The sequence below is a fragment of the Hordeum vulgare genome, chromosome 2H (assembly GCF_904849725.1).
Source record: "Hordeum vulgare subsp. vulgare chromosome 2H, MorexV3_pseudomolecules_assembly, whole genome shotgun sequence".
NCBI lineage: Eukaryota > Viridiplantae > Streptophyta > Magnoliopsida > Poales > Poaceae > Hordeum > Hordeum vulgare.
In genome coordinates this window covers 641,914,630-641,928,942 of record NC_058519.1, presented here as the reverse complement: position 1 = coordinate 641,928,942, position 14,313 = coordinate 641,914,630, and the positions used below count along the sequence as shown (strand labels likewise).

General features: G+C 46.3%; 1 protein-coding gene across 1 annotated transcript; it reads left to right on the top strand.

The window, feature by feature from the left end:
* The first annotated feature begins 7,926 nt into the window (after positions 1 to 7,926).
* Positions 7,927 to 13,115, top strand: LOC123428248 (diacylglycerol kinase 5-like). Its single transcript, XM_045112439.1, has 13 exons — positions 7,927 to 8,186; positions 9,446 to 9,680; positions 9,809 to 9,931; positions 10,014 to 10,142; positions 10,457 to 10,542; positions 10,767 to 10,890; positions 11,048 to 11,096; positions 11,309 to 11,391; positions 11,531 to 11,598; positions 11,812 to 11,889; positions 12,187 to 12,274; positions 12,371 to 12,487; positions 12,580 to 13,115. Exons 2-13 carry the CDS (start codon positions 9,447 to 9,449, stop codon positions 12,907 to 12,909), a joined length of 1,509 nt encoding a protein of 502 aa, XP_044968374.1. The 5' UTR covers positions 7,927 to 8,186; position 9,446; the 3' UTR covers positions 12,910 to 13,115.
* Positions 13,116 to 14,313: the final 1,198 nt, after the last annotated feature.

The following is a 14,313-nucleotide window of genomic DNA, read 5'->3' as shown; positions in this document are numbered from 1 at the left end:
TGAGGTCCTGGCCAGCGTTGCACCCAGAGCTGAAACGCCAGAGGTGCTGGCGTTGCAGACCATACTAGGAACGCCAGGGAGCCTGGCGTTTCCTTAGTCCAGTACCCCAAAACAGGAGTTTGTCACTGTTTTTATCAACATACATATTTCATAGTTCAACATAGTTCAACAAACATAGTTCAACAGCACAACACCATAGTTCAACATAGTTCAACAAACATAGTTTAAGACCATAGTTTAAGACCATAATTCACAGCATAACACCATAGTTCAACATAGTTCAACATAGTTCAACATAGTTCAACAAACATAGTTCAGCAGACATCATATTTCATAGGACAACATCATAACATAGGTCATAACACTTCACTTCCTCCCTCTCTTCGTAGCCATCTTGCCCTTAGTAACGTAGCCCTCTGGAGTGTTCTGCCAGCCAGGACGTCTGATGTTCCTTGAGCTAGCTCGACGTGTTTCTTCCGTCGGCTGAGTGGGTTGACTTGGCTGAGGAGCATCGTCCATCTGCGAAGCCCCAAACTCAATGAAGTCTGGATCCGCAGCCTCGTTGTCGGACTCATCTTCTTCTTCAATCTCCTCTTCATGTGCTCGGCTAGAAGAAACATGTGCTCGACTCGAAGACGGACGAGCGGAAGAGGCCCGTGGCCGGCTGGCAGACGGACGAGCGGAAGACTGCACATCCATCGTGTACTGCGCACGTGCCCTCACATCGGTGGACGAAACACCGTGGCAAGAAAGTAAAGCCGCTAGTGTGCGGCACCGATTGGCGACCTTCTGCGCAACGAAAAGATAATGACATGTTTATATGCTAACAAAGGTACGACAAAACAGAGGTTAACAAGGAATCCAACCTGCAAAGTAGTTCTAACAAGCCCGTCCGTTTGTGGACATGGGGCACGGGCAAAGACCACGTTACTCTCGTTGATACATCTCCATAGCTCCGTGCCCTGGATAAAACACATGTGACATACCATCCACGAATAAATGAAACTTGTTTATATTTTAAAGGAGGGACGTACCACTCGGTCATGGAGAGGACCATAGTCAAGATGCGCTCCAACTGTCTCCCTAATTGAATTGTTGAATGCAGCATCAACAGCCTCACTCGGCAGTAAGTCCAAGCAATCGGAACGAGTCCAGGCAGCCTTATGGATAACTCTGTACTCTGTACGCATCCACTCCAGATGCCTTAAGTATGCCGCCTCGTCAGTGTCGGGTGTTTCATCATTTTCAACTCGATGTTGTCTTTGAGCATTCCACATGTCCACCCAAGTAATGTGGTGCTCCTCCCAATTGATTACAGTCTTATTGCTTTGTTGGTTTGTCCTACAAAGCATTAGAATACTACATCAGTTACATTTTTTTATGTTAGACATTGATCAACAGGAGAAACACGTGATACAAAAGACTTACTTATGTAGCTTCACACTTGTCTCGACGTAATCCGGCGGGGTGCGTTGTTGTACCCCGAACTGCTTAGAAACACGATGAGGAAGATGCCACTCCACCGCATAAAAGGATATCATCGGGCACCGCACACGCCAAAGATGCTGGTCACGAAGGCACGTGTTACTCAGAGGATACTGCCTATGTACCGTGTACGGCCTCCAATTAACCTACATAACAACAAGTCACTCAACCATCCATGAAAAAAAATCAGCAAATTTGATAAAGCATTTACCTGTTCATAAGTTAGCATGTCAAGCTCGCTTATGTATTCCTTATACCGCCCCATAGCTGCGATACTCGTCCATTGGACATTAGCCCATGTGTGTGCGATAGTGGGGTTTCACTCCTCGTCCCCGTCAAACAGGTACTTCCAGGGTTCTTCCGGAGCAAGGCTGAAGTTCCGGCCAACAGGGATACGCTCCCACATCCAAACCTGTAGGGCCCAGACGAAACCTCCAAGACAGGACGTCGGCTTACTCCTCATGCATGCTCCATCCAACTACAGATTTAATAAAATGAAAATGCATCATATCCCATTGAATAAAATGAAAATGCATGATATTAAGCCATACCTGACGGTACAAGAACGCTAGTGCCGCCGAACCCCAACTCCACTTCACATCCCAGTCACGAAGCGGATCCAAGAACATCCATGAGGCTGTGTCCCCAGTGCCATCAGGAAACACCACTTGGGTCAAAAGATTCCAGAGATAAGCTCTCGCGAACCTCTCCACAACAAGCGGACTAGCATCCCTTGGGCATCTGTGAAAATGTCTCTGTATCCAAGAAAACAACACACCGGATGCCCTAGGATCCTTCCTAGTTTCATCAGTCCATGGCTCGGGTTCAACACCAACCAATGCTGCAACCCGTTGTCGCCACCCGGCCGCCCTAACCTTCCCTGTAAGAACCCTGCCCTCGATAGGAAGCCCGGAGATCATAGCAATATCCTCCAAGGTTATGCTCATCTCACCAAGAGGAAGGTGAAAAGAGTGCGTCTCCGGCCTCCATCGATCCGTAAGTGCTGTTAGGGCAGTGGCGTGCAACCATGGTGGTGTGCCTTTAAAGTTGAACACAAATTGAAAAAGGTCCATTCTTCTAAAATATGGCTCGTAACGAGGGTCATATACAAGAGCTTCATTGGGGTTGTGCCCCCTCAAACGAAGTAGTGGAGGAACTTAAACAAACAAAGGCATAATTTGTTAATTGACTCAACTTGTCAAAATATACAAATCATGGAGTATATAAAAATAATCATCAACAAAATCATAATTACCTCTCCTCTTTCAACTAGCAGCGCACGATGCTTCTGCTCATAGTAGTCATCAAGACCCGGATATTGATCGGGCCGAAACATCCTACATAATAAGAAGAAAATTATTACCGGCCTCTTCGAATAATATGAACTAAACCTAGGCATAAACCTAATGCGGATAATATGAACAAAAGCTAGGTTATAAATATAGCCACCAAAAACTACACCTAGACACCTATTAACAATCACAAAACTACACCTATTAACAATCACAAAATAAATTTTTACTTCAAAACATACGTACACCTAGTGCAAAAGAAATCTACACAAATATAAATCATTGCAAAAACGAATTGGAGGGATTGGAGGAGCTTACCGGCCTCTTCGATTTGCCCCAAAGAACCAACAAAACGGTTGGGGGAGGAGGAAGATCGAAGGGGGGGATCTGGAGGAGGAGGGAGAGCTTTTTCGTGGAAGAGGAGGAAGAAAGAAGTGGAGGTGGACGAAGGGGCCGCGGGGCAGTTACTTATGAGGCCTGCAACGCCAACCACCTTGGCGTTTCTGGGAAGGGCCGCAACGTCCAGTAGACTGGCGTTGCACCCGAGGCCCGCAACGTCCAGTAGACTGACGTTGCACCCGAGGCCCGCAACGTCCAGTAGACTGACGTTTCATAACAGGGCTGCAACGCCACGGACTGTGGCGTTTCCAAAAGGGTCAAAACGTGAAATACTTTCGAACTGAGTTCGTTACGTGATGAACTTACGACTTAAGAATCAAAACAGTGAAAAAATCCTCAATAGACCGTGGCAGGCGCGAGCAGAGCTTATTAACGCGGCTAAGCATCGTCGAGCCGTACTACTAGGTCGCTACCCCGAAATACTTACCACGTACCTATCCACCCACAGCCACAGGCGGTCCGTCCCGTGCCACCCACTCCCATTTCCATTTCCAGTCGCCGATCGCTGTCCGCCTACGCGCGCACGCAGTCGCGTCCTTGTAATTGTACGCGAGCGCGTGGATACACACACACCTGACCCGAGCGCCAGGGCAGGCAACGGACGCGCTGCGTGCGTACGCGAGACGGCAGAACGTCCTCGGGCGTTTGAACCGTCGCCCCCGCTTGCCACTGCTCGCTGCGTGAGTGAGGGTGGTGGTGCCGTGGTCGTCCGACTAGTGCTCATCGGCCCGGCGGTGCGGTGTTTCTGGCCCGAACCAACCATGGTGGCCGGTGCGGCGCGGCAACTAATTCAACGGCTGTTTGTTCAAAAAAAGAAAGAACTAATCCCACGGCTGCTGCGCTTGTCGTCGATCGGTCGCTGCGTCTTTGCGCACGAGTTTCCTCCTGCTCGATCGTGTCCTCGGTACTAGATTCGATGGGTAGGAGCATCTCTATCCTTGACGTTAGACCCGTGTGGAGTTTGAAGTCGAATGTGCCGGTACTGCCATCGTAGTCCCGTTTCTATTTTTTCTTTTGACGAAATAGTCCCGTCTCTCTTGATTATATAAGTGCAGCAGTAGACAACTTGAGATTAAATAAGATAGGTTTTCATCCGCAAAAAGAAATAATACGGTAGGTTTTTATTTCATACAAAAGAAACCCTCACATTTGTAAAAATAAACTCAAAAAGTAGGGGAAGGACAGTAGAGCATCCGCACGAGCACGACAAACCCATGCCTCACATTTGCAAAAAGATCAAGTAAAATACAATACAGTCGGTTATAAAAGTATTTGAGGTTCAATTCAGTTTTCAAATGTAGTTGAGGGTTGTTAAATGGGTCATGAAATTCCAAAAAATGCACATTTGGATCGTATTTAGTTAGTATTTGTTAGTACGTGATTCGCGGTGGGTCACATCATCTACAACGGATCCTTTAAACCCTCCTCAAATGTCCACGCAGGCCGTCCAGTCACTGCCCGATCACAAAAAAGCAACCGAGACGGACCTCTCAAACCGGCCTCAAATGCCCGAGCTGATCGGCATCCCCTATTTCCATCTCAAATATGGGACGAATATGGAGGAGTCCGGACACGCCCGGGCACGTCCGTCTGGCCTGCACTGGCACGCATTGACCCCACATGTATTCGTCCTTATTCGTTGGTCGGACCAAACCCTAGCCACTTCATTCCACTGCAATATACACCCATCCGCCATCCACCTTACCTTCGGCATGGCCTCCAGCGGATCCAACTCTGACCAGTCCGGATGCATCGACTCCGGGCCGTCCTGTGCGGAGTGGACGAGGCAATGATGGTTCGCATTGCACTCCACCGCTTCCACGAGGACATCGCCCGGCCGACGGCATGATCTGTCCGCCGCGACCCCATAGCGTCCGCTCAAAGGACGCTCGGTTCCTCTAGGGGGATCCCACCAGGAATGGGCTGCCTGCCATGGAAAGGAGAGGATAAGGATCGTTGAGGCCTATCTCACGGAGGAAATGGCGGAGGCGGAGCTGGCGGCCATAGAGGAGGAAGCCATCTGCGCCCGCATTTTTGAAGAAACGGCAGCGGTGAAACACGCGCGCCCTTGTCCCACGAGCAAAATCGGGCGGTCCCTGAAAATGGTCGGACTGCCACCCAAGGAGGAGAAGGAGGTGAGTGGCGCGCGAGGACAGCTTCGGTGACAAGTAGATTCGGCTCGATCCGTACCGCATCTTCGGCCGGTACTTACAGGACAAGGACGACAAGGACCCCGAGAAGGACAAGTGCATCCGTAGATGATCTTCATCATAGCCAAACATGCCAAATTTTGATAGTCCGATGACATATTAGTAGTGATGGAGTAACCAGATGGAGTGTGTAATGCGTCGACGTAGTAGTTGCATGAGTTGTATGAATTTAAGATATGAAATTTGAGGTGTCCGGATATAAAATGCATCATTTAAGACGTGATCGGTCAATGGGTGCGGACACGTGGGGACGGATTTAATGTCCGCGGACGTTTGTGGGGGCAGATTTGAGGGACCCGTTTGTGGAGGCAGATTTGAGGGACCCGACACTAAATGCTCTCATATCCGCACTTGACCAAGCTAGGTGGGAGGTTGACTCACATAAAATGGACCCTACTTTCAAAAAACACCCTAGAAAATCATCACTTCGTCACTATCTTAGTTAACAACCTACTACCTCTATTTCCTTTTGTCATGATATAAAATTTATCTAAAGACAGACTTCATAAAATTTAACTAACTTTACAAAAAAATATCGACGTTCATAATGCGAAATCAACATCATTACATGCATCATAAATTTGTTTTTTACATTGTATAACTGTAGAATTGTAGATATTAATATATTTTCAATATAAATATGATGAAACATTATAAAATTTGAATGCAGACACATTTTATATGCCAAATTAAAAGGACAGGATGGAGTACTCCTTTTCACCTCTGACTCGTGCTAGCATCACATCTTTCTCTTCCACTTTTTTTTTCCAACGCCGAGACGACCTTCCTCTCCTCTCCTCATGGCTCGGCGCATCATCTGTCATACCAGGGGCACCGGTCCTTAAGGGCAATGTACGCAAGGATTTTTCGGTTGTCATCAACAAGATTAAGTCGGTTCCAACAGAGAAGCAGTGACAATGAGAAGTCGACAACTTGTTCCGGTGACAATAGTGGTCGGTCTTGAAATGATGTAGTTTTTATTATGTTTAAGATGCTTTATACTTCAGATAAACTTTTACAATAAGATCCTTTCCGCAAAAAACAAAACAAACACACAGAGACATGCCTTTTATAAAGCAAAGAACTACATTTACCACAAAAAAGGCAGCACTGGGCGTCGGCGCACCGACCCGAAAACTCGCGCCGGTCGCAGCGCAGTCGTCAGATTGGGGATCCCTTAACCGTCAGATCTCCTCTCTCATCCTCAACCTTGAGCCAACGAACGCGAACACCTCGCCGACCATCCTCGTCCAATGCGCAGCGGTGCTCCCCACCCCTCCCGTCTCCCCTGCCCCCCGGCGATCGAGGGGTCCTTCTCCCATCGCCCCCTCTCGCCGGGCGTCTTCGCTGCCGGTCGCCGTCCTTGCAGAGCCAACAAACGCGAGCACCTTGCCGCTCATCCTCATCCCAAAAACCGTAGCCCCCACCCCCCGGCTGTCGAGGGGTCCTTCTCCCGTCGCCCCATCTCACCATTATTGTCAAGCTCGTTGCTTGTAGCAGAGGTTGTCGGCGGTCAATTTTTTTTTCCCCTGAAGCTGGTTGAAGCTTTTCGCACATACGGCTGAAGCTTCCTTTGGAACGGTTGCAACTTTTATGATCGTGGAGTGTATGGTTGTAGCTTTCTCTCTTAATGGTTGGAGCTTTTTTCATCTCCGGCCGAAGCTTTTCTATCAAGGGTTGCAACTATTATCTTTTAGCAGCGCTCGGTTAATGCCCTCTCTATCGTTTTTGTTGCAGCTTTTTTCATCAACGATTCTAGCATTTCATGTCAATGGTTGTAGCATTCCGCCATGGCAATGACCGCTTGCAGTTTTTTATATATCTGGTTGCAGCCTTTTTCATCAACGTTGTAGCATTTTATGTCAACGGTTGTAGCATTTCGTCATGGCAATGACCGTTTGCAGCTTTTTATATGCCTGGTTGAAGCTTTTTCATCTGGGTTTGAAGCTTTTTTTGACAAGGATTGTAGCATGAGGGCGTGCAGCGGGTTTTGCGATGCCCCAGCCGTCGTCCAGTCAAGGGTTGTCGGAGTTGTGGTTGTGTGCTGCAAAGAAGGGGGAGCGGAGGAGCAGAGGAGCAGAGGAGCAGTGGACAGAGCGGAGGGCACCATGTGCAACGAGGGGAGAGAGAGAAAAAAAGATGCGGAAGGTGAAAAAAAGAAAAGCTGGGTCACATCATACGTGTCACCAGTTGGTTCGTTGAAAGGAGCGCGAGTGACGAGATCGGCTGAAACGTTCGTCCGGCAAGTCGAAGAGAAACATTTCCCATGAAAAAAAGAGACCACAGCGACTATTTGTCACTGCTATATATACATTTTATGGTATTTCCTTGTATAATAACAATACTTTCCGTATGGTTTACTCAGCCTAAAGGAAGCAAGTAAGAAAAACGAAAGGAAACAAAAGAAAAGGAAAGGAAAAGTCACAAGCGCAGCGGGTCACGCCGTCGAGCCAGTGGGACGTTGCGGACTTGGACAAATTGTATGACGCGCGCCTCCCCCACTCCATGATGAACCAACTGCACGCAGTCCGCAGGGGAGGGCAGGGCCGGGGGTCGCTTTCCTCCGCTCTTTCTCGGCGTCCTCGCCCGCCCGCTCGCCGCTCCCTCGCCACCACCACCATCCCAAGCAAGGAAAGCCCCAACCCCGAATCCACCCGCCCCCCTTCCCCTATTAGTACCCCCCTCACACCAAGAATCTCCCCCAACTCCCCTCCTCCTCGGTCTCCGGCCAGTCTACCGGCCAGTCCACCGACCACCGAATCCGCCGGACGCGCTGAGCCTCCCTCGCCCTCGACACCAGGTAAAGATCCATGTCCACCCACTGAGCGGCTTCTTGAATCTTGTGTGGGGATCTTTTGCCTGAAGATGTTTTCTTTCTTTTCTTTTCTTGCGTCCTTGTCCCCGCATTCCGGTCATCGGAATTCGATCCATGCCCGCCGCCGTCGGCGCTCGCCGCATCTTCCTCCAGATCCACGCGCGGCGGGGCGGTTACGTGGGCGATGGCCTGAATCTTGGCGGGCGTTGCCGTGTTATCGTGGGTTGGGGATCTGGTTCTTCCTCTCGCGCAGAGGTTACAGTCAGTCGACGGGCCTTTTCTTTTCTACATACACGGCACGACACGGCATGGCTCGCCCGCTTCTTTCAGCGGTTAGCGCCGATCGATGGTTCGTCCAAGGAATTGGGGACGGCTGTGCGCCTGCGGTGGCATTGTTTTCTCAAAGATGAACTGGTAGCGCCGTCGCAGCGGAATTGACTTCCGATCCTTCTTCTCTTCTGCAGTAATAGTATAATACAGTATCGCTTTTTTCGAGGGCAGTATTATATCGCCGGGGGAAAGCGCCCCTTGTTTAGTTGCCTCTAAGTTCTGTACCCGCTTCTTGTGCCATACTTTATCATGCTTCATGCTTCTTGTTACTTGGTGTGCTACCGCACTCTGCTGGCACAGTGCTGCACAATGCTAATTCATGGGATGCGCAAGGATATGCATATGAATTTCTTTTGCCGATATTGCTTGCTATCGTTGTAAAAATATGAATTTTTTCTGGCGATATTGCTTGCTATCGATGTAATATGGATTTCTTTCGGCGTTATTACTTTCTATGGTTGCAGGTGTCATTTTCGTATGGCACAAGGCTCCATTGTCATCCTCGCCTTGAATGATTTTCCAATTTTAATCTTTTCGACATGGTATTGAGATAATTTTTTCTGTCACTTGTGCCCACACTTTGTGGTTGGTAAATGCTACATGTAACTCTGCTTGGTTCATTTTCTGTTCTAGCAAATTTTCTTGTCAGGCAATTATATTTATTGATTTTACATCAAGAATCTCAATAAACTGCTACTAGCATGCTTTTATTGGAGAATGACTTGGTGTTGCAGTTCATTAATGGGGATGGCTATGGCACTTGGTTCTAAAAGATACTTTTTAACCACCACTTCTTTAATTTTTCAACTTCCTCCCACTCACGCAGTCACACTTCTAGAATGATTGGTAGACTGCTGGTCTAGAGAGTGTTCATAAGGTTTGTGTAAACTAAAATTGTCTACCATGATGTGCAGGATGAACTGCAGGGCGGACGGATGTGCAACTGGTGCTAACGATTATGGCAGCAAGTCATGCGGGCAGCTATCGGACTACCGCATTCCAGACTACATACTAAAGCCGGACTCTGAGCCAGTCATCGTTGACAATGCACCATCTTGTCCCGTGGTAGTCTTCATCAACTCTAGAAGCGGTGGCCAACTTGGAAGTGGTTTGATCAAATCATACCGTGAAGTTCTCAATGAAGCACAGGTACCTGACCCAGCAGTTGCAGAAGCTGTGATGCTGAAACAGTGCATTCCCTTGATCCCTTGATCCACAGTAGCTCTATAGATCATGTCCGAATTCTGGGGAGATTTACATCATTGACCTTTTCACAGGTTTTTGATCTCTCTGAAGAGTCCCCTGACAAGGTGCTGCACAGGTTGTATGCCAACTTCCAAAGGCTCAAGACCAACGGTGACACTCTTGCTATTCAAATTGAGAAGAGCCTGAGACTAATTGTGAGTGCCCTACCTTTATATCTTAATTGATGTACAAAAGAATGTCCTGTGTCTTTGTCTTACCTGAGGTGCTTTCAAACAGGTTGCTGGTGGTGATGGCACGGCAAGTTGGCTGCTTGGAGTAGTTAGTGATCTGAAGCTTACGCACTCACCCCCTGTTGCTACTGTGCCTCTGGGAACCGGAAACAACCTTCCTTTTTCATTCGGATGGGTAATGCTAGTGCCTATTTTTTGTTATGACTTATGAGCTCATATATTCTCTTGATGCGTGATGAATATGTCTCGTTATGTACTTCACATGTTTGCTGTTACTGACTGTTCCATGAGGAATGCAAGTTAATTTTCTTGTTTGACTGTTCCATGAGGAATGCAACTTTTCGTTTTAATGTACACGGTTATCAGTTTCCTTTGACATGTTCTTTTTACCTGGTTTGTGTACAGTGCAAGGCCTGGATTTTCTATACCTTACTTCCTCAGTTCACCAAGGAATTAAGTTTTTGATATTCATTTTAACTTGAACTGCAGGGAAAGAAGAACCCAGCGACTGACCAAGAGGCAGTGAAATCATTCCTTGGGCTTGTGAAAGGAGCAAGAGAAATGAGCATTGATAGGTACTGTCTCACTTATAATGTGCTTCTGAAAAGAAACTATCTCCACTATTCTGATTAACGTGCACAGTTTGGCACCAACAGTTATTTCACATATCTCATTCCAATGAACTATTTCTCTATTCCAGTTGTTGTCCCACCCGTCCGTTTTAATGCATGCGTAAAACATATCCTCTGTTCTGCTTATGACAGAAAACACTCAATCTAGATGCACTTTATTGTTTCAGTTGGCATATCATCATGAGGATGCGAGTTCCACAGGAAGGTCCATGTGATCCTATTGCTCCCTTAGAGCTGCCTCATTCACTGCATGCATTCCACCGTGTAACAGGCTCCGATGAGCTCAATGTGGTAGGACATATTTCTGCTGCTACTATTTATTGTTAATCTTTTGATTACTAATGTAATAGTAACAATGGACTATCACTTGTAATTGTAAATGCCATTTGTAGACTAAATAAAATCTGGAAATGTTGTGAGTTTATTAACCAGTTATGTCTTTGTTCAGGAGGGTTACCACACATTCCGTGGCGGATTTTGGAATTACTTTAGCATGGGTAAGAGTTGCTCTGCTTAATGCTTAGCTTATATTTCAGACAAAGGCTGCGTACCATTTTAGTATATTTGTTGGTGCATGCCTGTTCTAACTTATCACTACCATTGTATATGTCTCATTGTCCAAGATACATTTTCTAGTAAATATGTAAGCGTGCCCTGATTTTGAATCATGCAAGAATTATGAACATGATCATGATTTTACACACTGCAGGAATGGATGCTCAAGTGTCGTATGGGTTCCACTCTGAAAGGAAGAAAAATCCAGAGAAGTTCAAAAACCAGCTAACAAATCAGGTATTTTTTGTTGTGTTTGTGTGGGAAACAATTTTCTCTTATCCTTTCCTTTGGTTGGTAATTCAGAAATCAAAATTGCTAGCCGGCCCGCGTGATGTATGGATGTATGATGAATCTTGCAATGCATTTGTGTATGCAGGGTACATATGCTAAGCTTGGACTTAAACAAGGATGGTTTGCTCCTTCTCTAACCCATTCCTCTTCAAGGTAATTTATCACCAATGCAGCCATTGTGCTTCTGATCTTTGCCTATATCATCTTTGTTTTCCAATTATTAGCATCTTGATGTGTTATTAAGCTATCAAAATATCTATCAATTTAGATCTGTAGGTAGAATCCTAATAACCACGCCATCAGCTAAGAGTTCTTATATACCTTGACGTCAGACATGTATATGACATTTTGAGCTCGCATTTTCAGGAACATTTCGCAACTTGCAAAGGTGAAGATCATGAAAAGACCTGGTGGCAAATGGGAAGAGCTTAAAATCCCCAGCAGGTAAATAAATCCTTATTGCCTTTTGGCAGTATCAGCAGTATCTGTGTACAGTCAGGCAATTTCAGCAGTATTTGTGTACAGTCAGGCAATTTCAGCAGTATTTGTGTACAGTCAGGCAATTTCAGCAGTATTTGTGTATCTTAAATTTCTGCGCCTGCTTCTTGCAATCAATTTGCCACCTGCTAATTTCTTCTAGTTGAGGTGGCATATACTTGAAATTCTGGTTATCATTATTAGTAAGAATTGGATTACAGCCAGTGACAAAAACTAATATCAACAAACTTTCTCTTGTTTCAGTATTCGATCAATTATCTGCCTCAATTTGCCAAGTTTCTCGGGAGGATTCAATCCCTGGGGAACTCCTGGCACGAGAAAGAAACAAGATGTAAGTTCCCCTTCTTGCACAGAGTTGCCTTGTCCATTGTCATATTAATTACTTGCTTTCAGCAGAAATAACAAGCTTACCTGGCAATGTGTGCAGAGGGACCTGACTGCACCTTATGTTGATGATGGACTCATCGAGGTTGTTGGCTTCCGTGATGCTTGGCACGGTCTCGTCTTGCTGGCCCCTAATGGACACGGGACTCGTCTAGCACAGGTGAAGTACCTTGGTTCTTTCACCATTTGGTACACTTACTGTAGATTTGTTATCGCTGGCTGACTGACGGTAATGGCAATTTCACCATCCAGGCTCATAGAATCCGGTTTGAGTTCCACAAAGGAGCAGCCGACCACACATTCATGAGGGTCGACGGGGAGCCGTGGAAGCAGCCACTCCCCAGTGACGACGAGACCGTCGTGGTCGAGATCTCCCACCTCCGTCAGGTCACCATGCTCGCCAACGGCCATTGCAAGTCAAAGAGCGTCGAGGACCCCACGACTCCGTCAAGCCACGGGCACGAGAACGACGACAGCGACAGCCTGGAGGACGAGGACGAGTGGAAGGAGGGAAGGAAGAAGTTTGGGGCTGCGGAGACCTTCAAGTTACCTGACGAGGTCGACATTGCACATCTTAGCTGAGTGATTAGTTGAGGTTCCTGCGATTTGTTGATATGGTTCAGATTTCAGAATGCTCGCGACTGCTGGCAGTGATTATTGCCCTTTGTTATGTGTGTTAATTTCGGAGCTTGATTAGCACCCTTGTGTAGATCGGCAATATTATTCACTAACCGCTAAATTGGCAAGTGTTTGCATGCATTCCAATGCAATTGTTCTGTATGCCTGAATCGTCTAGTCTCAATAGCGATGTATCGAGGTGCGGCAGTTCAGATTACACTCCTTAGGCAGTCAGGTTCAGCTTGTAGTTGTTGAGGGCTTCTGGATTGTTAAAATACGTAAAGAGTAAATTTTCTAGCTAGATTGATTGGTTAGTATGATGGAATATAATATATTTTTCAAACAAAAAAAACCCTGGCTGGTCAAATCTCTTGCTAAAATTCATTCTTTCCTGGTGAAGCAATCAAACAATTTTTGGTGCCGACAAGTTCCTGTAGGAAGTGCGCCAAAAAAAGTCCCAGAGCAGTAGGAATGATTTTGTATTCACCAAAACGTATAACATTTAACATTGTTTGTTGCCAAATATGTTTTCTTATTTATATTGGTTTTACCGTTTACGAAGGTGCATTTGAGCTCGGGATCAAGGAGGCCCTTACGTTATTATGTGTTGTGAGAAAACAGCACACACAATACTCCCTCTGTTTCTTGTTACTTCGCATATGGCATTTGTTTAAGTAAAAAAACATAGTAATTGACCACATTTATCTGAACAAATATCAATTTTCACAATACCAAACCATTACATTAGATGCATTATGAAATTAATTGTCATATTGTATAACTTTAGTATAAATATAAATTTAGGCAGACTTTATGAAGTTTGATTCTAGGCAAAGTTTACATTAAAATGTAAGGAAGGGAGTACACCGACCTCTGTATCAAGTGAAGCATCTACTTCCTCAGTTCCTAAGTATAAGTCTTTTTAAAAGATTTTTATTACTCATTTTACATTTGTACATAGTCTTTTAATGAGATCTTTGAAATGGTTTATGTTTAGGGACGGAGGGGTAGAACACTTGAACTAACCCACCTAAGAATCACTTGGTGGGTCCTACTCGTGCCGTGTGCATTATCCTTCAAGTTTCCTACTCCCATCATCGTTTGCTCAGTATACGCCCGAGGGCTGAGGCTGAAAGCGACCATTGCGCCATCTCGTTGAAGCCTGGGCTGACAAAAACGCGCAATGGATCATTGGAAAAACGCGCAATGGATAACGTAGGTAGAATCGGTACTACTCCATCCGTAGGATAAGGACTTGGTGAGCGGTGACAAGGCAAGGCAAGGCATCTTCCAGAGTAGACCTCCCCCTCCGTCAGCGGCGCCCGCCGTTTCCCGGAAAACGCCACCAAAACCGTGCACCGCCGCAGG

Excerpts from the sequence above, each read along its gene's own strand:
- LOC123428248 (XM_045112439.1), top strand. The coding sequence starts at position 9,447 with ATGAACTGCAGGGCGGACGGATGTGCAACTGGTGCTAACGATTATGGC. Across the intron at positions 10,891-11,047 it reads GCTCCGATGAGCTCAATGTG|GAGGGTTACCACACATTCCG; the intron begins GTAGGACATATT and ends GTCTTTGTTCAG. Across the intron at positions 11,890-12,186 it reads GAGCTTAAAATCCCCAGCAG|TATTCGATCAATTATCTGCC; the intron begins GTAAATAAATCC and ends CTCTTGTTTCAG.